This window comes from Rhodamnia argentea, chromosome 6, assembly GCF_020921035.1.
Source record: "Rhodamnia argentea isolate NSW1041297 chromosome 6, ASM2092103v1, whole genome shotgun sequence".
Classification (NCBI taxonomy): domain Eukaryota; kingdom Viridiplantae; phylum Streptophyta; class Magnoliopsida; order Myrtales; family Myrtaceae; genus Rhodamnia; species Rhodamnia argentea.
The window spans coordinates 20,430,408-20,458,352 of record NC_063155.1 but is presented as its reverse complement, the minus strand read 5'-3'; the positions used below and the strand labels follow the sequence as shown (position 1 = coordinate 20,458,352).

At 38.6% G+C, this 27,945-nt stretch overlaps 5 protein-coding genes and 1 pseudogene across 6 annotated transcripts in view; all 6 read right to left on the bottom strand.

The window, feature by feature from the left end:
• LOC125315459 (putative disease resistance protein At3g14460) overlaps positions 1-27,945 on the bottom strand; it is a 707,586-nt gene that overhangs the window by 73,326 nt on the left and 606,315 nt on the right. The window lies entirely within an intron of this gene.
• Positions 684-8,675, bottom strand: LOC125312556. The gene is made up of 9 exons (XM_048280731.1): positions 8,456-8,675; positions 8,286-8,345; positions 3,574-3,906; positions 3,304-3,478; positions 2,649-2,826; positions 2,449-2,532; positions 2,112-2,267; positions 1,505-1,774; positions 684-782 (listed from the first exon to the last, which is right to left on the bottom strand). The coding sequence occupies exons 1-9, from the start codon at positions 8,673-8,675 to the stop codon at positions 684-686; spliced, it is 1,575 nt and encodes a 524-aa protein (XP_048136688.1).
• LOC115734257 lies at positions 9,063-12,494 on the bottom strand. The gene is made up of 7 exons (XM_030664954.2): positions 12,170-12,494; positions 11,900-12,074; positions 11,198-11,375; positions 11,015-11,098; positions 10,698-10,805; positions 10,096-10,365; positions 9,063-9,331 (listed from the first exon to the last, which is right to left on the bottom strand). The coding sequence occupies exons 1-7, from the start codon at positions 12,480-12,482 to the stop codon at positions 9,233-9,235; spliced, it is 1,227 nt and encodes a 408-aa protein (XP_030520814.1). The 5' UTR covers positions 12,483-12,494; the 3' UTR covers positions 9,063-9,232.
• LOC115732202 lies at positions 18,552-21,433 on the bottom strand. Its single transcript, XM_048280730.1, has 6 exons — positions 21,216-21,433; positions 20,515-20,692; positions 20,332-20,415; positions 20,014-20,121; positions 19,416-19,685; positions 18,552-18,650 (listed from the first exon to the last, which is right to left on the bottom strand). Exons 1-6 carry the CDS (start codon positions 21,431-21,433, stop codon positions 18,552-18,554), a joined length of 957 nt encoding a protein of 318 aa, XP_048136687.1.
• LOC125315537 lies at positions 22,781-23,799 on the bottom strand (annotated as a pseudogene).
• The window catches only part of LOC115734255, a 55,801-nt gene continuing 54,302 nt past the window's right edge, over positions 26,447-27,945 (bottom strand). For both annotated transcript variants that reach the window (XM_048280546.1, XM_048280548.1), the window contains one exon: positions 26,447-26,614. The gene's annotated coding sequence lies outside the window, so the exon portion shown is untranslated. The remainder of the gene's footprint in view (positions 26,615-27,945) is intronic.

Below are 27,945 nucleotides of genomic sequence, written 5' to 3'. Positions count from 1 at the left end.
TCTCAACTTTAGGTCATGTTTCAATTGTACCCTAAACATTTTTTTGTCCTATGAAAAGATCACAACTTTATATCTCATCTCAATTTTATTGTCCAGTCCCAATTTTACCTTAAAAACTTTTACAGTCTCATAAAAAGCCACAAACTTTTACTTGACTCACAAATCAGCCTCCATTACCCTCTGTCCAAAATTTCTCGTTGACAATCAAGAAATGGAAAACTCCCAAGTACGAGTTATTTGAGTATCCTGAGCGTGAGCTCTCTAACCACGAAGAGATAGTGGTCGCAGATTCAACACAGTCAGTGTTTCCCACAATACACAATACAGTACTTGTGCGTTCTCTTGAAATATGTCACATTGCACTCTAAACATCACATTTATAGTATCACAGCTGATGAAAATATCAAAATACATTATATCGAGATTCACATAATTGTACCTTACTAAGATGCAGTAGATCATCAAATCTCTTTAATTAACAAGAAGACTTCATTTTTAAGCAAATGGCCAGAGGATACATAAAGCCAGAGCAACCTATCAAATTCATTCCCACGAGGAATAAAAAGAGAATGGTACATTCTCAGTTAGGAATTCGTATTTTCTCATAAAACACACACACACCATGACTTTCATTTACATTATCTCTCTCTCACACACACACACTGAGAAACAGAAAGGCTGATTCAAACGACCGGATTTCCACATGATAAGAGGTGCTCCCACATCATCTTTACAGCATCTTTAAGCATATCAGAGATTGAATCAGTTCCCAGACTCTGTCCCTGAAAATTGTACGAGTATTAGTAGCAGCAGCATTGTCAACAAAATGAAAATCCAAAAACACAAGACCTGATACAAGATCTGATGAAGAAGATGACGACAACGAGGCCATCAAGTATAACAGACCCACATGTAGAAGTTGTTATAGGCAACTCAATTTGTAAGAAAATACTCATCCTTTGTCTCGCAAACAAAATCCCTCGACGTAAATTATTTAATGTAAAAAGAGTTAATTGTAAGCTGCATAAAAACATAGGGTTTCAAAAAGAGCACATGATCCCCATGAAACTGTAGATCAACACACTAAATCAAATTGATATCTCGACAGACAGTGGAATTTGCAGCTCTTAAATTTTGTCTCAACAAAGGTGAAAGAATGCAACCCAATCTAACAGCTGAAATACTTTAACAGTACAAAAAAAGAAGAAGAAGAAGGAAATACGAATCAGCTCTTTACCCATCAAAAGAGAAATTTGTATTGATAAGGAAGTTCTAGTGAAAACAGAAGATTCAAACTTAAAAACATTAAATGCACTATACAAGGTTTCAATAGCTGCTGGAAATCTCGCAAATTAGCAAAGATACAGGATGCTGCAATTGTTGATTCTAGCATTGAGCCAATGGCTAGACCTATGGCTGGAGCACATGGAACCAATTCGCATTCACAAGCAAAGTACGTCCAATAAGACTACAGTTATCTTAACGGGGGGTCAAAAGAACTTACGTGCAATTCAGAAGTTATTCCCTTCAAATTTAGTTCGATTTCTTCAGTAACTTCTCCATGGGAATTCCTAAACTCGAAGCGGTCTGCATGTCTCGCCTTCAGCCTCATGGATGAGTTCTTATAAGTCTTAGAGATTGTATGCCGCATTCCTAAAACGCTGTATCTATCTCCAGAAGATGCCTTCCCCAGAGGCCATCTTAAACCCCCCTTAACATTAGAATCTAAAACTGCAGAAGTAATCAAATCACTAATGCTGTTCTTTTCATTTTCCTGCGACACATGAACAATTTGAAGTACATTAAAAGGACTGGCCATGTGCCAAAAATTTGATTGCCCAGGGAAATAAAGTTAAGGTCGAAAATTGTCTCAGATCATTAATTTTACTTTTTTACTTGATCTAATTTTTGCTACTCACATGCTTGAACTTTTTTCCAATCCAGAACACTTTCATCACAATTTTTGAAAATCTGAAGGATATTTTTATTTTGGTGGGAAAATAAAATATTACGTTCTGTTTTTGCTTAAGCATGAAAAGAGAAAAAAAAGGCCCCAGTAAATGCCTTCAACAAAATGAATTTTCACATGGACCTTAGCTTCAATTACTTACTCTAATAGCCGTCAAGATCGTCTTGGTGAACAACATCAACCTTATATCCAGATCCTTATTGAGGCATGATACATCAAATACCATTCGTCGCACTGGGTTTAATTCGACCTGCAACCAAAATCTGCAGTTGTCAATGCCTATATCAACAACAAAAACCTGATCATTTAGGAAAAGAAGCAGCACACATATAACTCCACACAACTAACGTGATGCATAATTTTACTTTTATCTAAAGCAACAATAATGCCTTTAGTATGAACATAATGCCTTCAATATGATACAAGCAGGGTAATATTTAGTATAAGTTCTCATTATGTAGTCAGAATCAGGAATTTGCCTTATAGAGCTCGAGTCTGTGATCTGCCTTAATGACACTACATTTGCAGAAGACGATCGCACCTGGTCTGGACTTATCAGATAACTGCAACACAGGAAGATGGAAGCAACTGACATGTCAATATGGAAATGCGTATGAAACACAAAAGAAGTGAAAAAAGCAGAAACTAGAGACTTAAAGCACCAGGACATGATATATACCAGGACATGATATATGTCCTTTTCATCTTCAAAACTAAGGCCAATCTCTGTGATAATTCTCTGAGTCACATCTTCCACAAAAGAAGAAGGAAGGTTTGTGTAAAATGATTTTTTCAGCCGTTTCAATGACGTCTCTGTAAAAATATCTCCACAAGCTTCCACTGGAAATGGAGGGGTCCTGCACCCAAAGATAATGTTAAGCTTATGTGTCTATCCTGTCATCCAGATATCATCAAGTACACACAAAATAATCATTATAAGGAGTTCCACGTTTAAACTCCATGATAATTATGCTTTATGAGCAGCAAAGCCTAGCTTGCGTGGTATTTGCAATGGGGAGCAAGGTTTTAAACAGATACGGTGAGCAAGGTGCTCTGAAGTTTGAGATTTTCATGATCATGCAGGACAATAGTGACCCTCTCAAAAATTCAAATTGCCTAATTTGAATTTTAGTGGGAAAGCCAAAAAGTACTTTGCACTGAAATTTAATTCTACACAAGCAAAGCCAGCAGTTAATTTCCTTTGTGTATCCAAATGCTGAACTCTGTCGTAACCACGTTTAGGTTCATGTGGACCTCAGTTAATGAACTAAAGTCAAGTGTTACATAAAGAAGCAGTAGCTAATCATTCACCAAAATTAATTCATGCAACTTACCCACGAAAAAGATTTTTCCCGAATCTAGCAACCAGCATCGGTTTTATTAGTTTGAAGCGCGGACTATTAATCTCGCTCCTCACAACTTCGAATGAAGAAATTAAATCTTGCATCACAGTTTCCGCTATATGTTGCCAAGGTTTCTTCCTGTGGTCCTGACCCGCTTCATCTTCTTCTGAGAAGCCAAGAATGCCTTTAAAGTCAACATGAATCCACATCTCAAGATATGTAGAGCACATAGGATCACATTTTAAAGGAACAATCACTTACCATTAACCACGCGACTTTTGCCTAAGGCTAGCAGTTTCTCCCCTGACATCCGTTCGATGGCCTCAACGGAGACCGGCTTGAGAAAGACGCCAGAAGGAAGGTGATCTCCATCAGCGTCCAAACCAACAGCTAACCATCTATATATCGTCGTGTTTGCATGGACGATTTTCCCACTCTGATAAACGTTAGTGTTAGGTGATCTAAAGCTTAAACATTTCTTGAACTGTTGCGAAAGCGACGCGGGAACAGGGGACGGGCTAACGCTCTCCTTCGAATGTCGCTTATGCGGAGGAACGTAGGCCATGATAGTTACAGCAAACCCGAAACTGAAAACTGCAGTCAAAGAAAAAACATGCCCACAGTTTCTCTTAAGAAACTTCAGAGAATAACAATGGCAGGTGAGTGCCGATCGCCCTAAACCCACAGACCAAGAACTGGACTAAAAGAACCGCCTCATCCCATTCACGATACACAGCTAAATAAGCAGAGTTTCAGATGATATCACTCACAGGCATTCTCTCGTCCAATAGGAGAGAACAACAAAACTCAATGACAGCAATTTCGAAAGTTCACATGCACGAGCGCATCGACAGACGTACCAGAGAGGATTCAGTCACTTGAGCACTGTTCTTCGCTCCTTTCCCGACACAGGTTGGGTTGTCAATGATCGCTGGTGGTTTATATATAGAATGGAGAAGCTGAACATTAGCGCGCTTCGTCTTCTCTCTCGTAAAAGCAATTTGCTTCGCGAGCAAGTAGAGCAAAATACGAGTGAGTGGACCCCATTGAAGGAGCTTGTTGAAGGACCTCTCGGAGAAAGGAAATGCTTTTGGGAAGAGAGAGAGGGATGACTGTTTCTCAGTGATAGAAGAAACGAAAACTTAATTTTTTTGTGACATGGAAAAAGAAATTCAATTTTATTTATTTCGCAGAAATTCAACGATTTTAAAAAACTGCCGACATTATTTATATTATGTATGAAAATGAGTGATATGATAGGATTATATTATCATTATCAGTAAAAATGCCTATTCATAGGTTGGTGTTAATAATAAAAATAAATTCAACTTTATTTTTTATTTATTTTTTTTTTGGTAAGGTAAATTCAACTTTATTCATTTCGTGAAAAATCAAGAATTTCAAAAAATTATAACCGTCATCATTTATATTATGTTCGAAAATAAGTGATAGGAATATATTCTCATTATCAGTAAAGATGGCTATTCATGTATTGGTGTTAATAATAAAATTATTTTTTATCGACTCATTAAATTAAACGACCAATAACGATTATAAGTATGAGAATTAATTTGCAATTTGCTGATTCTTCACCAAACCAACATCCTAATGGTTTTGTAATTTTCTCTCGAAGTTTTATCTCTTCCCCTTCCTCTGTATGAACCACATAAGGTGGTAATTGGTGAAATGAAAGACACAAAGAATTACCTCTTTAACCAACTTACACTTCATGAACTGGTGACACTAAAACAAAATTAATATTTGTGAAGTGCAACATCGAAGTAATTTGGGGTGCGCGTTTTCAAGATTGACTTGGGTAACTTAAAACCTACTTGTCGAAATAGGTTCTTCAATTATTGGAATCTGAAATTTACCCTACATATATAATTAGGTTCCAGGGTCGGTTTCAAGGCCTACTCAAGTTGTACTTGTATTTTAATTGAATGATTGTAGTGAATCATCACCTATAATGACCACTATTTGCTGCTGCAATTTACTAACCACAACTTATATTTAGATAATAATGTAAAATGTTAATATAGTAAAAGTCTTAATGATAGATATCATAGAAAATGAAATCTCGGACGAGTGGTCCCATATTACGCACTCATCATCGGACGCCCCAAGATTACGGGAAAACGTAGATTAAGAAAAACACTAATACTTGTTCCAAGTTCTAGGTCTGGAACCTAAAACCTACCCGTGACAACTAGTTCCCCAATTTTTGAAATCTAAAACCTATCTTCCATACCTTGTAACCTAGAACTTTGCTCACTCGTAAGAGTAATGGAAATCGAGAGGAGGATCAAGAATGAGAGAGAGAGAGAGAGAGAGAGAGAGAGAGAGAGAGAGAGAGAGAGAGAGAGAGAGATGGTTTTACTTACAAGCAAGAGGGCAAGCGGTGAGCGCAAAACGGGTTTTGGCCCACTAGAGTATGATGCTCAGCAAAGAAAAGCATAAATGAGAAATGTTGCTAAAGAAAGCAATCGAACAACAAAATAGACAGAGCAAGAAGATAAATTGGACACCAAATTTATGTGGTTCGATCGGAATGACTTATGTCCATAAGGAGAGTAACAAAGAATATCACTATTGATTAAGCAATATAACGGAAATTACAACCATAGTCGAGTCACTCAAACACTCTTAGTGTTTCCGAACCCCAAATACACTTGATAACTCACATAGTATTTAGCCTCACAATTTCTCATGAATTAATCATTTAATATCACAAAGAAATTAAGCAAAATCTTACCACTAGGTTTATGTTGACTTCAAAAAATATATTCTTAGTGTAATTTCACAAAGAAAGACCCCTCACAAAGAAGCATTCGTTGAACGTGTTCATCAACATGCGCCCAAAAACGCATATATATATGTGTGTGCGCGCGCGCGCGCGCCGAATTGGAGAAGGAGAATCACCCAACTTGGACTTTCCTTTTCCTTTTCACCGACTTCATTTTTGAATATTTCAACAAAGTCTAAGTTATGACTTTCTATTTTATCCTTTTAATTAACTTCGCCGACTTCAACGTGGAAATTGACTTTCTCATGTTCAGCTTTGATCAATTTCAAACTTTCTTTAATATCTCGAGTTGGGTTTCCTTCGTGGGCTCAAATTGAAGACATAATTTCAACAACCTCCACATTGGCTCAATGTTTGAGCCAGGTCACAATTGCTTTGCCGTAACTAAACTTCACTATTACTCTCTCATAGTCTCACGTGGGCTCAACCCCTACAGACATCTTTCAAGGCCAAGGTATGCTTGAATTTCGCCATTCTATGTACCACATCAGAAGACCAACTTCACTTGTACCTTTAACTACGCTACAATAATTTTTAGATACAACCTCCTTTAACACAGATAAAACAAAATTAATACTGCATTCATATCCGTCGGGAGATCAAATACGCACCTTGTTAAACTCAGCAGTCCATGGGGATTTATTCATCAAGTAGTTCGTCGTACTAACCGTGTCCGCTACGAATCTTTTAGTCATACCAGCAAGAGAGTATTTTATGGATATTCTATAGTAATGTTCTACTCATCAACTCTGCAACATGTTGTAATTAACTACACTAGTACAGTGTCTCACTATGTTTTCCTTCAAGCGGAATTTGTTGAACATCACTAAATAGGTATCCATACTACTTTCAGTCCGCATATGCTTGTGCTTCATTACAAACATCAAAGTCTTCCTCGAGTAGCCATCCACAACTATTAGCATAAATCTAACACTATTTCTCGAGGGAAATCGCGACAACCTAAGAAGATACAAATGACTTAACTCTGCAATCTCTATAATTTCTCTAACAGTCATATTGAACAGCACTTTTCACTACTTACCTTAGTCCCCACGCTTGCATACATTCTGTTTGTCAACAATATAACCACACAATAGATTCCTTTCACCTAAAACCTTCAAGCTTCTATTACTAATGTGCCGAAACTTATATGGCACAATTCAAAGTCTCGAACAGATGCATCCGATGTCACCACAATGAAATCTGCCACTCTCAAATTGTGAACCCCACCCAATGTTATAATAGTTGATCCAAAGGGATCACTAACAATGGTAACAATAGCATTTAAACTATCAAGCAACAAGGATAATAGAACCAACGCACATACCTCATCTTCAAAGTCAATCTCAATTGAACTTAATTGACGAACGATCACACTAAATTCATTGATATAATTATTAACCGATACACTTTTGCTCATCTTTAAGTTAAGCAAATATCGTATCAAGTAGACCTTATTGATCGCAAAGGACTTATTGTACATGTCTAACAGGTCCTTCATCAAACACTCAGTGATTTCTCTTTCACAATGTTAAATGCGATTGTTACAAGCCAACATCAATTTGAATAATACCCGCTTGTCTATCCAGCAATTCTCACTCAGCTTTCTTCTTCGACTCTGGTTTCTTTCCAAACAGGGATAAGTGCAGATTCCTCTCATACAAATAATCCTCAATATGCATCTTCCAAAAATCAAAATTTTTTCCGTCAAATCTCTCGATTTTCAATTGATTGAATTGGAGAAGGAGAACCGCCCAACTTGGGCTTTCTTTTTTCCCTGTGTCTTCTTCATCAACTTCAATTCAGAAGTTCATTTTTGAATATTTCAAACGAAGTCTAGATTCTGACTTTCCTTTTTGATTTTCCCTTTTGATTAGCATGGCCAACTTCAACGTGGAAATTGACTTTCATATATTCAGCTTCGCTCGATTTCAGATTTTCCTTTAATAAACCTCATGTTGAGTTTCGTTTACTCAAACTCAAGATATAATTTCAACAAGATGATCGCTTAAAAACATGCCATCAATCATGTTTGTATCAGAACTACTCGACCAAATAAAAGAGAGAGCAAAAGTTGAAGGCATTGGAAGGCATCATAGGATCTGGACAATTCCTTTCCTTGGAGATTGCCAAATGCATATCAAACCGGCACTCGCTGTCGGCATACCAAGAATTAGAAGCATCTTTAGTGTTGCACCAGCAGGAATGTCCACAGTTCCTGCGTGAGCTGTGAACTCAAAGGAACGTGAAATCAGGTTGTACAACATTATGAACTACGGAAACTGAATAACGAGTTCTCCACCTAACGCCTTAGTATTTTCCGAATATCCAAGTTGCCTCCTGCAATACCAGGGTATCCAGCTAGATTAAGAATTGAGAAGACATGATGTATCACATGTCCAGGAGATGTAACCAGAGAGATCTTTTGCGTGTCTTCTTCATAAGCAATGGAAGATTCAGGTTGGTCTTTCTTCCACAATTGTACTCTACTTGATTTGGCTAAAGTCTCTGTTGTCCGATTGTTCGACATGGGACAAGGCACTATGAGTATTACCATATTCCCATGATTAGGAACATACCTTCTAAATTATCCGAGTTTTCAAGGCATTGAAACGCCGAATGTGCATGATCACATTGACATATTGGGGGGAAAAACGAAGAAAACTTCACCACTGGTAGTGGTCACAAATTCAATACAGTCAATATTTTCCACAATACACAATACATTACTTGTGTTCACTTGAAATATGTCAAATTGCACTCTAAACTTCACATTTATAGTATCACAGCTGATGAAAATATCTAGTATGCATCAAAATACATAATATCGAGATTCGCATAATTGTACATTAATAAGATGCAGTAGCTCGTGAAATCTCTTTAATTAACAAGAAGATTTCATTTTTAAGCAAATGGCCAGAGGATACATAAAGCCAGAGCGATCTATCAAATTCATACCCACAAGGCTTAAAAAGAGAATGGTACATTCTCAGTTTGGCATTCGTATTTTCTCACAAAACACACACAATCACCATGACTTTCATTTACATTCTCTCTCTCTCTCTCTCTCTCTCTCTCTCACACACACACACACTGAGAAACAGAAAGGCTGATTCAAACTACCGGATATCCACAAGATAAGAAGTGCTCCCACATCATCTTTACGGCATCTTTAAGCATATCAGAGATTGAATCAGTTCCCACACTCTGTCCCTGAAAATTGTAATAGTGGTAGTAGCAGCGTCAACAAAATGAAAATAAAAAAACACAAGACCTGATACAAGATCTGATGAAGAAGATGACGACAAGGAGGCCATCAAGTATGACATACCCACATGTAGAAGTTGTTATAGGCAACTCAATTTGTAAGGCAATGCTCAGCCTTTGTCTCGCAAACAAAATCCCTTGACGTAAAATACTTTATGTAAAAAGAGTTAATTGTAAGCTGCATAAAAACTTAGGGTTTCGATAAGAGCACATGATCCCCATGAAACAGTAAATCAACACACTTAATCAAGTTGATGTCTCGACGGACAGTGGACTTTACAACTCTTAAATTTTGTATCAACAAAGGTGAAAGAATGCAACACAATCTAACAGCTGCAATACTTTATCAGTGAAAAAAAAAAAGAAGGGAAAAAAAAAACAACGAGAAGAAGGAAATACGAATCAACTCTTTACTTATCTAAAGATAAATTTGTCCTGATAAGGAAGTTCCAGTGAAAACAGAAAATTCAAACTTAAAAACATTAAATGCACTATATCAGGTTTCAATAGCTGCCGGATATTCTATGCATTTTGCATTCAAGGCTCTCCCAAACTAGCTAAGATACAGGATGCTTCAATTGTTGATTCTAGCTTTTAGCCAATGGTTAGACTTAGACCTATGGCTGAAGCACATGGAACCAATTCGCATTCACAAGCAAAGTACGCGCAACAAGACTATAGTTATCTTAGCAGGAATCCAAAGAACTTACGTGCAATTCAGAAATTATTCCCTTCAAATATAGTTCGACTTCTTCAGTAACTTCTCCATGGGAATTCCCAAACTCGAACCGGTCAGCATGTCTAGCCTCCAGCTTCATGGATGAGTTCTTATATCTCTTAGAGATTGTATGCCACATTCCAACAACACTGTATCTATCTCCAGAAGATGCCTTCCCCAGAGGCCATCTTAAACCCCCCTTAACATTAGAATCTAAAACTGCAGAAGTAATCAAATCACTAATGCTGTTCTTTGCATTTTCCTGCGACACATGAACAATTTGAAGTACATTAAAAGGACTGGTGATGTGCCAAAAAATTTGGTTGCCAAGGGAAATAAAGTTAAGGTCGAAAATCGTCTCAGATACATTAATTTTGCTTTTTACATGATATAATTTTTGCTACTCACATGCTTGAACCTTTTTCAAATCCAAAACGCTTTTATCATAATTTTTTGAAATCTGAATGATATTTTTATTTTGGTGGGAAAGTACAATATTACGTTCTGTTTTTGCTTAAGCATGAAAAAAAAAGCCCCAGTAAAGTGCCTTCAACAAAGTGAAGTTTCACATGGATCTTCACTTCAATTACTTACATCAATAGCCGTCAAGATTCTCTTGTTGAACAACATCAACCTCATATCCAGATCTTTATTGAGGCACGATACATCAACTACCAGGCGTCGCACCGGATTTAATTCGACCTGCAACCAAAATTTGCAGTTGTCAATGCCTATAAGAACAACAAAAACCCGATCATTCAGGAAAAGGAACAGTACATATATAACTCCACGCAACTAGCGTGATGCACGATTTTACATTTATCTAAAGCAACAATAATGCCTTTAGTATGAAACAAGCAGTGTAATATTTAGTATAAGTTCTCATTATGTGGTCAGAAGCAGGAATTTGCCTTATAGAGTTCGAGTCTCTGATCTGCCTTAATGACATTACATTTGCAGGTGATGGTCACATCTGGCCTGGACTTGTCAGATAACTGCAACACAGGAAGATGGATGCAAATGACCTGTCAATATGGAAATGCATATGAAACACAAAAGAAGTGAAAAAAGAAGAAACTAGAGAGTTCAAGCACCAGGACAATATATCTATCTTTTTCATCTTCAAAACTAAGGCCAATCTCTGTGATAATTCTCTGAGTCACATCTTCCACAAAAGAAGAAGGAAGGTTTGTGTAAAATAATTTTTTCCGCTGTTTCAATGAATTCTCTGTAACAATATCTCCACAAGCTTCCACCGGAAATGGAGGAGTCCTGCACCCAAAGATAATGTTAAGCTTATGTGTCTATCCTGTCATCCAAATATCATCAAGTACACCGAAGATAATCATTATAAGGAGTTCAACGTTAAAGCTCCATGATAATTATGCTTTATGAGCAGCATAGCCTAGCTTTCGAGGTATTTGCAATGGGGAGCAAGATTTTAAACAGATACAATGAGCAAGGTGCTTTGAAATTTGAGATATTCATGATCACACAGAAGAATAGTGAGACTCTCAAAAATTCAAATTGCCTTACTAAGAGCGTGTCCGGATAGACTTCACTTGCAATAATTTGAATCTTAGTGGGAAAGCCAAAAAATACTTTGTAATGAAATTTAATTCTACACAAGCAAAGCCGGCAGTTAATTTCCTTTGTGTATCCAAAGCATTGCTAAATGCTAGACTCTGTCCTAGCCACGTTTAGGTTCATGTGGACCTCAGTTAATGAAACCAAGTCAAGTGTTACATAAAGAAGCAGCAGCTAATGATTCACCGAAATTAATTCATGCAACTTACCCACGAAAAAGATTTTTCCCGAATCTAGCAACCAGCATTGGTTTTATTCGTACAAAGCTCGGGCCCTTAATCTCACTCCTCACAACTTCGAATGAAGAGACTAAATCTTGCATCACAGTTTCGGCTATATGTTCCCAAGGTTTCTTCCAGTGGTCCTGACCCGTTTCATCTTCTTCTGAGAAGCCAAGAATGCCATTAAAGTCAACATGAATCCACATCTTAAGATGTATAGAGCAGATAGGATCACATTTTAAAGGAACAATCACTTACCGTTAACCATACGACTTTTGCCTAAGGCTAGCAGACTTAGCAGTTTCTCCCCTGATATCGGTGCAATGGCCTCAACCGAGACCGGCTTGAGAAAGACGCCACAAGGAAGGTGATCTCCATCAAAGTCCAAACCAACAGTCAACCATCTATATATTGTCGTGTTTGCATTGGCGATCTTCCCACTCTGATGAGCATTATTTTCAGGCGACCTAAAGCTTAAACCTTTCTTGAACTGTTGTGAAAGCGACGCGGGAACAGGGGACGGGCTAACGCTCTCCTTCGAAGGTCGCTTATGCGGAGGAACGTAGGCCATGATAGTTGCAGCAAACAGGAAACTGAAAACTGCAGTCAAAGAAAAAACATGCCCACAGTTTCTCTTAAGAAACTTCAGAGAATAACAATGGCAGGTGAGTGTTGAATGTTGATGGCCCTAAACCCACGGACCAAGAACTGGACTAAAAGAACCGCCTCAACCAATTTATGATACACAGCTAAACAAGCAGAGTTTCAGATGATATCACTCCCAGGCATTCTCTCATCTAATACAAGAGCACAACAAAACTAAACGAGAGCAATTTCGTAAATTCACATGAAAAAGCGCATCGACAGACGTACCAGAGAGGGTTCAGTCACTTGAGCACTGTTCGCTCCTTTCCCGACACAGGTTGCGTTGGCTATGATCGACGGTGGTTTGTATATAGAATGGAGAAGCTGAACATCAGCGCGCTTCGTCTTCTCTCTCGTAAAAGCAATTTGCTTCGGGAGCAAATTGGGATCCGGTTCCAGCAAGTTGTGCAAGCAGAATATGAGGGAGCGGACCCCATTGAAGGAGCTTTGTTGGGGGGCCTTTCGGAGGAAGGAAATGCTTTTGGGAAGAGAGAGAGATGATTGTTTCTGAGTGACTAAAGAAACGAAAAAATAAATTTTTCTGAGATGAGAAAAAGAAATTCAAATTTACTTATTCCGCGAAAAAACAATGATTTTGAAAAACTACAACTGACATCAGTTATGTTATGTGCAAAAACGAGTGATATGATAGGAATATATTCAAATTATCAGTAAAGATGGCTATTCATAGATTGGTATTTATAATAAAATTATTTTTTATTAACTCATTAAATTAAACGACAAAAAACGATTACAAATATGAGAATTAATTTGCAATTTGCTGATTCTTCACTAAACAAACATCTTAATGGTTTCGTAATTTTCTCTCGAAATTTTATCTCCTCCCCGTCCTCTAAATGAACCACATATGGTGGTAATTGGCGAAACGAAAGACACAGAGAATTATCTCTTTAACCAACTTACACTTCTTGAACTAGTGACACTAAAACAAAATATTTGTGAAGTGCAACATCGAAGTAATTTGGGGTGCGCATTTTCAAGATTGACTTGGGTAATTTAAAATCTACTTACCGGAATAGGTTCTTCAATTATGGGAATGTGAAATTTACCCTACATACATAATTAGGTTCCAGGGTCAATTTCAAAGCCTACTCAAGTTGTACTTGTATTTTAATTGAATAATTGTAGTGAATCATCACCTATAATGACCACCATTTGCTACTGCAATTTACTAACCACAACTTATATTTAGAAACACAAATAATGTAAAATGTTAATATAGTAAAAGTCTTAATGATAGATATCATAGAAAATGAAATTTCAGACGAGTGGTTCTAGATTACACACTCATCATCGGACACCCCAAGATTGCGGGAAAATGTAGATTAAGAAAAACACTAACACTTGTTCCAAGTTCTAGGTATGGTACCCGAAACCTACCCGTGACAACTAGTTCCCCGATTTTTGCAATCTACAACCTACCTTCCATACCATGGAACCTAGAACTTTGCTCACTCCTAAGAGTAGTGGAAATCGAGAGGAGGAGGAGAGAGAGAGAGAGAGAGAGAGACCGTTTTACTTACAAGCAAGAGGGCAAGCGGTGAGCGCAAAACGGGTTTTGGCCCCCTAGAGTATGATGCTCAACAAAGAAAAGCATAAATGAGAAATGTTGCTAAAGAAAGCAATCGAACAATAAATTAGATAGAGCAAGAAGATAAATTGGACACCAAATTTATTGGTTCGATCGAGATGACTTACGTTCATAAGGAGAGTAACAAAGAATTTCACTATTGATTAAGCAATATAACCGAAATTACTACTACGATCGAGTCACTCAAACACTCTTGGTGTTTTCGAACCCCAAGTACACTTAATAACTCACATGGTATTTAGCCCCACAATTTCTCATGAATTAATCATTTAATATCACAAAGAAATTAAGCAAAATCTTACCACTAGGTTTATGTCGGCTTCAAAAAATATATTCTTAGTGTAATTTCACAAAGAAGCACCCATTGAACGTGTTCATCAACATGCGCCCAAAAACTCCCACAACCGAATATGCATCTATATATATATATATGCCGAATTGGAGAAGGAGAATCACCCAACTTGGACTTTCCTTTTTCTTTTCGCCGACTTCATTTTCGAATATTTCAACAAAGTCTAAGTTATGACTTTCTATTTTATCCTTTTAATTAACTTCGCCGACTTCAACATTGAAATTGACTTTCTCATGTTTAGCTTCGATCAATTTCAGACTTTCTTCAATATCTCGAGTTGGGTTTCCTTCAAGGGCGCAAATTGGAGACATAATTTCAACAATCTCCACATTGGCTCAATGTTTGAGCCAAGTCACAATTGCTTTGCCATAACTAAACTTCACTACTACTCTCTCATAGTCCCACATGGGTTCAACCCCTACATACATCTTTCAAGGCCAAGCTATGCTTGAATTTCGCCATTCTATGTACCACATCAAAAGACCAACTTCACTCGTACCTTTAACTGCGCTACAATAATTTTTAGACACAAACTCCTTTAATACAGATAAAAAAAAAATAATACTACATCCATATCTATCAAGAGATCAAATACGCATCTTGTCAAACTCAGCAATCCATGGGGATTTATTCATCGGGTAGCTCGTCATACTAATCGCATCCGCTACGAATCTTTTAGTCATACCGGCAAGAGAGTATTTTACGGACGTTCTGTAATAATATTCTGCTCATCAACTCTGCAACATGTTGTAGTTAACTACACTAGTGCGGTGTCTCACCATGTCTTCCTTCAAGCAGAATTTGTTGAACATCACTAAATAGGTATCCATACTACTTTCTGTCCGCATATGCTTGTGCTTCATTACAAACACCCAAGTTTTCCTCGAGTAGCCATCCACAACTATTAGCATAAATCTAACACTATTTCTCGAGGGAAATCGTGACAACCAAAGAACATACAAGTGACTTAACTCTGCACTCTCTATAATTTCTCTAACAGTCATATTGAACAGCACTTTTCACTATTTACCTTAGTCACAACACATGCATACATTCTGTTTATTAGCAATATAACCACACATTATATTCCTTTCACTTAGACCCTTCGGACTTCTATCACTAATGTGCCGAAACATATATGGCACAATTCAAAGTCTTGAACAGATGTATCCGACGTCTCCACAATGAAATTTGCCACTCTCAAATTGTGAACCCCACCCAATGTTACAATAGTTGATCCAAAGGAATTACTAAAGATGGTAACAATAGCATTTCAACTATCAAGTAACGAGGATAATAGAACCAATGCACATACCTCATCTTCAAAGCCAATCTCAACTGAACTTAATTAATGAACAATCACACCGAATTCATTGATATGATTAGCAACCAACACACTTTTGCTCATCTTTAAGTTAAGCAAATATCGTATCAAGTAGACCTTATTGATCGCAAAGAACTTCTTGTACATGTCTAACAGGGCCTTCATCAAACACTCAAGCTCCGTTTGTTTCACGGAAAATGAGTCGTTTCTAGAAAATATTTTCCAAGAAGTCAATTTCCAAGAAAATGACTATATTTTCCGGTGTTTGGTTGAAATATGAAAAAGATCGGGAAAATATTTTCTGTTGTTTGGGATGGGAAATCGGATTTAATTTTCCTCCATGCACTTCATTTAATAATTTATTGTTTTCCATTTTTTATTTTTTAAAATCTAATTTTAATATTTTTAATTATTTATCTTTTTTTCCTTTTTTCTCCTTCCTCTTTTCTTTTTTTCTTTTTATTGTTTTTCTCTTTTTTCAATTACAGTTTTCTACCCGTCGCCGGCCCCGACGACAACCGGCGACCGGCCACAAGCAACGCTTAGCCTCGTGCAAGGCCGACAACCGCCGGCTTGGGCTCGCCCGAGACCGGCGACAATTCATCCGGCCTCGCCGGGCCTTTATCGGGGGCGGCGGCGGCGGGCCCGGCCTCGATCGAGGTCAACGACAGCTCGCCCGGCCTTGCTCGAGGCCGGTGAAGCCCGCCTCACCTGGCCGCCCACCGGCTGCGGCCAAGGCCGGCGATCGGCGAAGAAAGGATACTAAAAAAATAAAGAAAAAAAAAAAAAAAAAAAAAGGAAAAAAGTAAAGAAAATTTAAAATAAATCTCATCCCAAAAATAAAAAATAAAATTTTCGAATTTTGAAAAAATAAATAAAAATGAAAAGAAAGAAAAAAAATAAAAAGAAAAAATAGTTGAAAGAGAGGAGGAATGAAAAGTGTGGAAAATGTTTTCCTCCTCCCAAAATGAGGAAATAATTTTCCTTGGTTTTAGAAGTTTTTTTGTTGACCGGAAAATATTTTCCGTTGACTGCTCATTTTCCACCCCCCAAACACTAGATATTGGGGAAAATGTTTTTTGAAAAAATATTTTCCGTGAAACAAACGGAGCCTCAGTGATTTTTCCTTCACATTGTTAAATGCGATTGTTACAAGCCAACATCAATTTGAATAATACCCACTTGTCTATACAGCAATTGTCACTTAGCTTCCTTCTTCGACTCTGGTTTCTTTTCAAACAGGGATAAGTGCATATTCCTCTCATACAAATAATCCTCAATATGCATCTTCCATAAATCAAAATTCTTTCCATCAAATCTCTCGATTTTCAATTGATTGAATTGGAGAAGGAGAACCGCCCAACTTGGACTTTCTTTTTTCTCTGTGTTTTCTTCATCAACTTCAAAACAGAAGTTCATTTTTGAATATTTCAAACGAAGTCTAGATTCTGACTTTCCTTTTTGATTTTCCCTATTGATTAACATGGCCGACTTCAACGTGGAAATTAACTTTCGTATATTCAGTTTCGATTGATTTCAGATTTTCCTTTAATAAACCTCATGTTGAGTTTTGTTTACGTACTCAAACTTGAGATAGAATTTCAACAAGATGATTGCTGGAAAACATGCCATCAATCATGTTTGTATCAGAACTACTCGAGCAGATGAAAGAGAGAGCAAAAGTTAAGGGCATTAGATGGCATCATAGGATCTGGACAATGCCTTTCCTTGGAGATTGCCAAATGCATATCAAACCGCCGCTCGCTGTTGGCATACCAAGTACATATGAGGCTCGGAAATAATCAGAAGCATCTGAATTGCTGCACCAGCAGGAATGTCCACAGTTACTGCATGAGCCGTCGACACAAAGGAACGTGAAATCAGGGTGTACGACATTATGAGCTACGGAAACAGAATAACAAGTTCTCAACCTAACGCCCTAGTATTTTCCAAAAATCCAAGTTGCCTCCAGCAATACCTGGGCATCCAGCTAGATTAAGAATTGAGAAGACATGATGCATCAAATGTCCAGGAAATGTAAACAGAGAGATCTTTTGCGTGTCTTCTTCATAAGCAATGGAAGATTCAGGCTGGTCTTTCTTCCACATTTGCACTCTACTTGATTTGGCTAAAGTCTGTGTTGTTCGATTGTTCGACATGGGACAAGGCGCTATGAGTATTACCATATTCACATGATTAGGAACTTACCTTCTAAATTATCCGAGTTTTCAAGGTATTGAAACACCGAATGTGCATGATCGCATTGACGTATCAGGGGGGAAAACTGAGAACGAAGAAAACTTCACCACTGGTAGTGGTCGCAAATTCAATACAGTGAGCGTTTTCCACAAAACACAATACAGTACTTATGTTCTCTTGAAATATGAGACATTGCACTCTAAACATCACATTTGCAGTATCACAGCTGATGAAAACATCTACTAAGCATCAAAATACATTATATGGAGATTCGCATAATTGTACATTCACAAGATGCAGTAGCTCGTGTAATCTCTTTAATTAACAAGAAGATTTCATTTTTAAGCAAATGGCCAGAGGATACATAAAGCCAGAGCGATCGGCATAAAAGAGAGTGGTACATTCTCGGTTAGGAATCCGTGTTTTCTCCCAAAACACACACAATCACCATGACTTCCATTTACATTATCTCTCTCTCACGCACATACTGAGAAACAGAAAGGCTGATTCAAACGACCGGATTTCCACAAGATAAGAAGTGCTCCCACATCATCTTTACGGCATCTTTAACCATATCAGAGATTGAATCAGTTCCCAGACTCTGTCCCTGAAAATTGTTGTAGTAGTAGAGCAGCAGCAGCAGCAGCAGTGTCAACAAAATGAAAATCCGAAAACACAAGACCTGATACAAGATCTGATGAAGAAGATGACGAGAAGGAGGCCATCAAGTATGACAGACTCACATGTAGAAGTTGTTACAGGCAACTCAATTTGTAAGAAAATACTCAGGCTGTCTCACAAACAAAATCCCTTGACATAAATTATTTAATGTAAAAAGAGCTAATTGTAAGTTGCATAAAAACATAGGATTTCAATGAGAGCACATGATCCTCATGAAACAGTACATCAACACACTTAATCAAATTGATATCTCGACGGACAATGGACTTTATACAACTCTTAAATTTTGTATCAACAAGGTGAAAGAATGCAACCCTATCTAACAGCCAAAATACTTCATCAGTAAAATAAAAAAATAAAAAATAAAAAAGAAGGAATTACGAATCAACTCTTTACCTGTCAAAAGATAATTTGTCTTGTTAAGGAAGTTCTAGGGAAAACAGAAAATTCAAACTTCAAAACATTAAATGCACTATATCAGGTTTCATTAGCTGCCGGAAATTCTATGCATTTTGCATTCAATGCTCTCACAAATTAGCTAAGATACAGGATGCTTCAATTGTTGATTCTAGCTTTTAGCCAATGGTTAAACTTAGACCTATGGCTGGAGCACAGGGAACCAATTCGCATTCACAAGCAAAGTACGTGCAATAAGACTATAGTAATCTTAACAGGAATCCAAAGAACTTACGTGCAATTCAGAAATTATTCCCTTGAAATATAGTTCGACTTCTTCAGTAACTTCTCCATGGGGAATCCCAAACTCGAATCGGTCAGCATGTCTTGCTTTCAGCCTCATGGATGAGTTCTTATAAGTCTTAGTGATTGTATGCCGCATTCCAACAACGCCATATCTATCTCCAAAAGATGCCTTCCCCATAGGCCATCTTAAACCCCACTTAACATTAGAATCTAAAACTGCAGAAGTAATCAAATCACTAATGCTGTTCTTTTCATTTTCCTGCAACACATGAACAATTTTTGCTTGATCTAATTTTGATTAAGAAGACTGGCGATGTGCCAAAAAATTGGATTGCCCAGGGAAATAAAGTTAAGGTCGAAAATCGTCTAAGATAACAGCTTTTCACTTGATCTAATTTTTGGTACTCACATGCTTGAACCTTTTTCAAATCCAAAACAGTTTTATCATAATTTTTTGAAATCTGAACGATGTTTTTATTTTGGCGGGAAAGAACAATATTACGTTCTGTTTTTGCTTAAGCCTGAAAAAAGAAAAAGGGCCTAGTAAAGTGCCTTCAACAAAGTGAAGTTTCGCTTCAATTACTTACACTAATAGCCGTCAAGATTCTCTTGTTGAACAACATCAACCTCATATCCAGATCTTTATTGAGGCACGATACATCAACTACCAGGCGTCGCACCGGATGTAATTCGACCTGCAACCAAAATCTGCGGTTGTCAATGCCTATATGAACAACAAAAACCCGATCATTTAGGAAAAGGAACAGTACATATATAACTCCACAGAACTAGCGTGATGCACGATTTTGCTTTTATCTAAAGCAACAATAATGCCTTTAGTATGAAACAAGCAGGGTAATATTTAGCATAAGTTCTCATTAATGTGGTCAGAAGCAGGAATATGCCTTATAGGGTTTGAGTCTCAGATCTGCCTTAATGACACTACATTTGCAGAGGATGGTCACATCTGGCCTGGACTTGTCAGATAACTGCAACACAGGAAGATGGATGCAACTGACATGTCAATATGGAAATGGATATGAAACACAAAAGAAGTGAAAAAAGAAGAAACTAGAGACTTAAAGCACCAGGACATGATATATGTCCTTCTCATCTTCAAAACTAAGGCCAATCTCTTTGATAATTCTCGGAGTCACATCTTCCACAAAAGAGGAAGGAAGGTTTCTGTAAAATAATCTTGTCAGCTGTTTCAATGAAGTCTCTGTAACAATATCTCCACAAGCTTCCTCCGGAAATGGAGGAGTCCTGCACCCAAGATAATGTTAAGCTTATGTGTCTATCCTGTCATCCAAATATCATCAAAGTACACAGAAAATAATCATTATAAGGAGTTCACGTTTAAGCTCCTTGATAATTGTGCTTTATGAGCAGCAAAGCCTAGCTTGCATGGTATTTGCAATGGGGAGCAAGATTTTAAACAGATACAACGAGCAAGGTGCTCTGAAGTTTGAGATACTCATGATCACGCAGAAGAATAGTGAGACTCTCAAAAATTCAATTTGCCTTGCTAAGAGCATGTCCGGATAGACTTCATGTGCAATAATTTGAATTTTAGTGGGAAAGCCAAAAAGCACTTTGCACTGAAATTTAATAATACACAAGCAAAGCTGGCAGTTAATTTCCTTTGGGTATCCAAAGCATTGCCAAATGCTGAACTCTGTCCTAACCACATTTAGGTTCGTGTGGACCTCAGTTAATGAACTAAAGTCAAGTGTTACATAAAGAAGCAGTAGCTAATGATTCACCGAAATTAATTCATGCAACTTACCCACGAAAAAAAATTTTCCCGAATCTAGCAACCAGCATTGGTTTTATTTGTTCCAAGCCCGGACGCTTAATCTCACTCCTCACAACTTCGAATGAAGAGACTAAATCTTGCATCACAGTTTCGGCTATACGTTCCCAAGGTTTCTTCCTTTGGTCCTGACCCGCTTCACCTTCTTCTGAGAAGCCAAGAATGCCATTAAAGTCAACATGAATCCACATCTTAAGATATATAGAGCACATAGGATCACATTTTAAAGGAACAATCACTTACCATTAACCATACGACTTTTGCCTAAGGCTAGCAGTTTCTCCCCTGATATCCATCCAATGGCGGCTTGAGAAAGACGCCAGAAGGAAGGTGATCTCCATCAGCGTCCAAACCAACAGCCAACCATCTATATATCGCCGTGTTTTCATAGACGATCTTCCCACTCTGATAAACGTTAGTTTCAGGCGACCTAAAGCTTAAACCTTTCTTGAACTGTTGTGAAAGCGACGCGGGAACAGGGGACGGGCTAACGCTCTCCTTCGAAGGTCGCTTATGCGGAGGAACGTAGGCCATGATAGTTGCAGCAAACACGAAACTGAAAACTGCAGTCAAAGAAAAAACATGCCCACAGTTTCTCTTAAGAAACTTCAGAGAATAACAATGGCAGGTGACTGTTGATCGCCCTAGACCCACAGACCAGGAACTGGACTAAAAGAACCGCGTCAACCAATTTATGATACACAGCTAAACAAGCAGAGTTTCAGATGATATCACTCACAGGCATTCTCTCATCTAATACAAGAGCACAACAAAACTAAACGAGAGCAATTTCGTAAATTCACATGAAAGAGCGCATCGACAGACGTACCGGAGAGGGTTCAGTCAGTTGAGCACTGTTCTTCGCTCCTTTCCCGACACAGGTTGGGGTGGCCATGATCGCTGGTGGTTTATATATAGAATGGAGAAGCTGAACATCAGCGCGCTTCGTCTTCTCTCTCGTAAAAGCAATTTGCTTCGGGATATAAGTGAGTGGACCCCATTGAAGGAGCTTTGTTGAAGGACCTTCCGGAGGAAGGAAATGCTTTTGCGAAGAGAGAGAGATGACTGTTTCTGAGTGACTAAAGAAACGAAAAATTAAATTTTTGTGAGAGGGGAAAAAGAAATTCACCTTTATCCATTTCGCAAAAAATCAACAATTTAGAAAAAACTCTAACCTTCATCATTTATATTAGGAAAAATTCCAATTAAGGGTCTCAAGTGCCCTGATTTTTTCAAATAGGAGTCCGAAGTGAATTTTGTTGCAAATAAGGGCCCGGAGTCCTTTATTTGTATCAAAGAAGGGGCTTGATTTTTGTCTTTTTCTCTTTTTTGCAATTTTATCTTTCTTTTTCTTCTTTCCTTTGCTTTTTCATTTTTTTCTTTCCCTTTTTTTTTTCTTTTTCCCCTCCCCTCCCCTCCCCTCCCCCAGCAACTGTCCACCATTGACGTCTGCTTCTCTCTCTTCCTCTCTCTACTCGTCCCCACACTCTCTCTCTCCTGATCTCCAACATAACCGGCATGTGAAGCGGAGCAAGAAATTGCAAGAATGCATTTGCATACTCTGCATTGGATTAGTCTTTCTGCTGGGTACACTTAAAATTCTCTCCATTTTTGTTCTTCGTTTGGCCGATTTCCTGATTTCTCCTTCTCGGTCATCGAATGTTCAAGGACTCAGTCATCCTTAGGCTTGAGAGTCCCTCTTCTCTCCCACCGACCCGTCTCCTTCCCTCTGCTCCAGCAACCTCCCGACCTCCCCCTTGCCCGCCTGCACCGCCACCTTCTTCTGTGCCTCCTTCGCCTTGAGCGCCTGCAGCTTCGAGTGGTTGTAGTACGCGACGCGAGCCCGTACTCGAACAGGTTCACCGGCGTCACCGTGTCATTGATCACCGACCACGAGAAGGCGATCAGCAGCTAGTCCTTCACCACGCCCACCACGTTCATCGTCAGCGCCGAGGTCTTCCCAACGAGTAGGATACTGCCAGGTTGAGCGCGACGCGCAGAGCGAGTTGGTCCCGAAGACCAAGAGGTCGGGCCGGAAGCTCAAGGACTTGACAAGCACCAGGTGCTCCATGAAGACCCACGGCACGAGCAGGAAGACGAAGCAGCATAGCGCAACGTAGTATAGCGATGTGATGGGGTTAAGCTGAATCCCCTTGGAGGTGAGTAGGATCTGGATCAGGACCAACCTCGTGGCCTCGAAGGCGATGGCGCCGAGCTGGAGGGTCACGCCCCAGGCGTCGAATTGGCCTCACTGTAGGCGGCTATGCTGAGCGAGATCGACATCATGTTCAGTATGGTCTGGGACTTGAAGGTCTCTCTCTTAAGCAAGATGCCGATGGGGTGGACGGCGACGGGCATGAGGGCCTTGAGCATCTGGATGAAGGAGACGGTCCACCATTGACGTCTGACCTCCGGACGTGACTGAGGTCAAAAACGACAACAACCGCAGTCACAAGTTTCTGTTTCCTCCAAATATTCTTACTCTCAACGATGACGTGAACATGGTCAGCGTCTGGCTGTCGTACTTGCAGTACTGGTTGGTCATCGCGTCCGCCATCTTCTTCCTGTACACCGACGGGAAGAACTTCTTCAGGAGCGACAGCCGGCGTGTCTGCTTTTCTCTCTCTCTCTCTCTCGCTCTCTCTCTCTCCTTCTTTGCTGGTTTTCTTTGAATCTCAAATAGGTGAAAACGAAGAGACAGAGACTTGCAAGAGATCACACTGGAGAGAGAGAGTGTGGACGACTAGAGAGAGCGAGAGAGGGAAGCAGACATCAATGGTGAACCGTGGCTGGGGACGGGGAGGGGAGGGGAGGGGAGGGGAAAAAGAAAAAGAACAAGAAAAAGGGAAAGGAAAAAATGAAAAGGAAAGCAGAAAAAGAAAGATAAAATTGCAAAAACAGAGAAAAAGACAAAAACCAGGCCCTTCTTTGAAACAAATAAGGCATTTCGAGCCCTTATTTGAAACGACGTGCACTTCGGACCCTTATTTGAAAGAATGAAGGCACTTGAGGCCCTTAATTGGAATTTTCCCTTTATATTATGTACGAAAACGAGTGATATGATAGGAATATAATCGCATTAACAATAAAGATGGCTATTCATAGATTGGTGTTAATAATAAAATTATCTTTTATTGACTCATTAAATTAAACTATAGAAATGACTACCAGTATGAGAATTAATTTGCAATTTGCTGATTCTTCACTAAACAAACATCCTAATGGTTTCGTAATTTTCTTTCGAAATTTTCTCCCCTCCCCTTCCTCTATATGAACCACATATAGTAATAATCAGCAGAATGAAAGACAAAGAGAATTATAATTGATCTATTTGATTGTTTATTGAAAAAAAAATTCCAAATAACAGTCTGAACTATACTCATTTTCTTAAATAAGAGCCTCGAGCGAACCTTATTTTTAATAAGGATCTCAAGTGCCCTCATCTCATCAAATAAGAAGAAGAAAAAAAAACGAAAAATGTCAAAAACAAAAAAAAAAGTTAAAAGATAAAAATAAATAAATAAATTGTTCACGATCAGCCAACGTCCACATCAACAATTTTCAATCGAAATTGAATGAAGTGACTACATTAACAAATTATCAAAATATTTAAGACTAAACTGACACAACTAAAAGATTTATGATTAAATCATACGAACGGCCAATAAGTTTAAGACATTCCTTATAATTTTCCCCAACTTTCTTTTGTCAGATTTGGTCCCTAAATTAGTCTTCGATTGCAATTTCTGGACCAATTTGGCGTAGACAAACATCTTGACCAAGCGATTGAATTTAATACACTTAATCGATACGGAAAAAAACAATAGAAAAAGAAGGATCAAGCTCCCAAAGAAAGTATTCAAATTGCTACCATTTAGAAGCTTACTCCTAAACAGTTACCAACCGCTTCCTCCACTTTGGGGATTTGGCTCACATAGATCTGATCGGATCATTACAACTCTTACGTTTAGATCATCGCTTTTTCCCACCGCGCGTAAACCGGCGACACCGATGTCCATTTCCAGTGCTCAGCATTTTCCGTCAAACATTTGAACCTCTACCTTTTACTGAACTCACACACTGCGTTCTATCTCTTTAACCAACTTGCACTCCATGAGCTAGTGACATTAAAACAAAAGATTTGTGAAGAGCACGATAGAAGTCATGCAGAACGAGATCGAGATCGAGAGAGAGAGTGGGGGGGTCTACTTGTAAGCAAGAGGTCTGCGAGTGGCGGGCACGACTTAAACCATGCAAAACAGGTTACAGGCCACGGGAGTATGCATGCTCAGCAAAGGAAACCATAGGTGAGAAAACTGCAGGAAAAGATGCCATCAATCAAGTTTGCATTAAAATTACTCTGAGGAACATCATAGCATCTGGACCATACCTTTCCTCGGATATTGCTGACTGCATATGTCAATTTCCCACAACCTTAGACCATGCCTATATGAAACTGCCCCTCGCTGTTGGCGTATCAAGTCCAATACGAGGCACGGAAAGAAGCAGAAACATCTGAAGTGCTGCACCATCAGGAATGTCCACAGTACCTGCATGAGCTGTCAACACAAAGGAACATAAGATCCATATGGACAAAATCACGATCTACACAGACTGAATAACAAGTTCTCAACCTTAACTCCTTCATATTCTCTGAAAATCCAAGTTGCCTCCAGCCATACCAGGGCATCCTGCTAGATAAAGAATTGAGAAGACAATAATGTATCACACGTCCAGAACATGCTACCGGAGATCATTTGCACGTCGTCTCCAAGAGCAACAGAAGATACAGGTTGGTCTTTAATCCACATGTGTCCTCTATTTGATTTGGCTAAAAGCACGTCACGTGTGTTGTCCTTTCATTTGACATGGGGAAATGGGTCTGTGAGTATTACGAAATTTGCCTGATCATGACCTTACCTTCTAGAATTATCCAGGTTTTCAAGGCAGTGAAACACCAAATGTGCATGATTAGGTTTACACCGATGTATCGAGGAAAAATGAAAATGATGAAAACTTCACCCCTAGTCGCTGATTTAATGTCAACGCTGTATTAGTTTTCCCTTGATCAGAATATATCACATGGTACTTTAAACATCACATTTACAGCATCAGAGCAGGTGAAATGTCTGCCGAGCATCAACATGCATTATACGGTTTATACCAGGACACACATAATTGTCCATTCATAAGATGCTGTAGCTCACCAAATCACTATAATTAAAAAGATCTCATTTTCAAGCAAACTGCTAGAGGCCCACAAGGCGAGAAAAGAGAATGAGGCCCATGTTTTTGAGCCCTTACATACATTCTCACAAGACGAACTCACACAATCACCATGAGATTCATTTACATTCTCGCTCTCACCCACAGGATAAGAAGCGCTCCCACATTATTTTTACTGCATCTTTAAGCATATCAGAGATTGAATCAGTTCCCAGACTCTGTCCCTGAAAATTGTAGTAGTAGTAGCAGCAGCAGTGTCAACAAAACGAAAATCTCAAGACCTAAGGATATTGACACAGTGTCCTTGTCAAGCATAGGGAGTAAGATGCAATTAAACAAAAAAACCTAATACGAGATCCGATGATGAAGATGATGATAAGGAGGCCGCAGCTATGACAAACCCACATGCATAGGTTGTTACAGGCAGCTCAATTTGTAAGAAAATACTCAGCCCTTGCCTCAGAAACAAATTCCTTTGGCATAAATTGTTTACTGTAAAAGAGTTAATTGTCTGTTGCATAGTATTTCATTAAGACCACATCATCCTCACGAAACAGTAAATTCAACACACTGAATCAGATTGATATCTCAAGGGGCAGAGTTGAATTTACAACTTCTCTAAAATATTGCATCAACAAAGGTCAAACAATGCAACCCAATCAAACAGCTGATATACTTGACCAGTAGAAATAACAAGAAAGAGGAATCTCCTCTTTACCTATCAAAAGGTAAATTAGTCTTGAAAAGGAAATTCTTAGTGAAATTAATCAAACTTAAAAAACATGGCATGCACTTTGACTGATTTCAGAAGCTACAGGGAATTCTTTGCCAAAAATAAGTTGATATGCATTGGAAGGCATTCGCAGATCGGCTACAAATCCAGAAATCACAGGATGTTTCAAATGTCAATTCTAGTATTGAACCGCTGGTCAGAAATATGGCTGGAGCACATGGAACCAATTCGCATTCACAAGCAAAGCACACGCCAAACAGATGTATTTATCTTAGCAGGGGACAAAAGAACTTACATGCAATTCAGAAGTTCTGCCTTTCAATATCAGGATAGTTGTTGACACCTAAATTTTGATTTTCCTAAAATCATTCATTTCAAGCATAAAATGAGAACTAGTCATAGTTCTCACCAAAAATAAATTTCTCATGCATTGCATATTTACTTTTCGTCAATCATGCGTATCATTGTATTTAGGCCAGAGAAAGTAATTGAGTTTAAATTGACAAGCAGACGGACTAAGTATCACATGGAAAATTTGGCTAAGCATGGGGAGATTGCCGAAAATTCTAAGAAGGCTTGAAATTATTGTCAGATTTAATTCAGCCAATTCATGCTCATTTAAATGTTAAAGGCTCTTAATTAATTATTCATTTAATTAATTAAAGCCCAATTTGAGCCCGGGATTGTACAGTTAAGGCCGCAAGAGCGAGAAATTGAGCTAGCCCATGACAATTCCTCTTGTGG

Excerpts from the sequence above, each read along its gene's own strand:
- LOC115734257 (XM_030664954.2), bottom strand. The coding sequence starts at position 12,482 with ATGGCCTACGTTCCTCCGCATAAGCGACCTTCGAAGGAGAGCGTTAGC. Across the intron at positions 12,075-12,169 it reads CAAAAGTCGTATGGTTAACG|AAGAAGATGAAACGGGTCAG; the intron begins GTAAGTGATTGT and ends TTGGCTTCTCAG. Across the intron at positions 11,099-11,197 it reads AAGATAGATATATTGTCCTG|TTATCTGACAAGTCCAGGCC; the intron begins GTGCTTGAACTC and ends CCTGTGTTGCAG.
- LOC125312556 (XM_048280731.1), bottom strand. The coding sequence starts at position 8,675 with ATGGTAATACTCATAGTGCCTTGTCCCATGTCGAACAATCGGACAACA. Across the intron at positions 3,907-8,285 it reads AAAGATGCTTCTAATTCTTG|TTTTCAGTTTCGGGTTTGCT; the intron begins GTATGCCGACAG and ends CTTTGACTGCAG. Across the intron at positions 2,827-3,303 it reads GGGAAAAATCTTTTTCGTGG|GACCCCTCCATTTCCAGTGG; the intron begins GTAAGTTGCATG and ends CTTTGGGTGCAG.
- LOC115732202 (XM_048280730.1), bottom strand. The coding sequence starts at position 21,433 with ATGTGGATTCATGTTGACTTTAATGGCATTCTTGGCTTCTCAGAAGAA. Across the intron at positions 20,416-20,514 it reads AGGACATATATCATGTCCTG|TTATCTGACAAGTCCAGGCC; the intron begins GTGCTTTAAGTC and ends CCTGTGTTGCAG. Across the intron at positions 19,686-20,013 it reads GAATCTTGACGGCTATTAGT|GAAAATGAAAAGAACAGCAT; the intron begins GTAAGTAATTGA and ends CATGTGTTGCAG.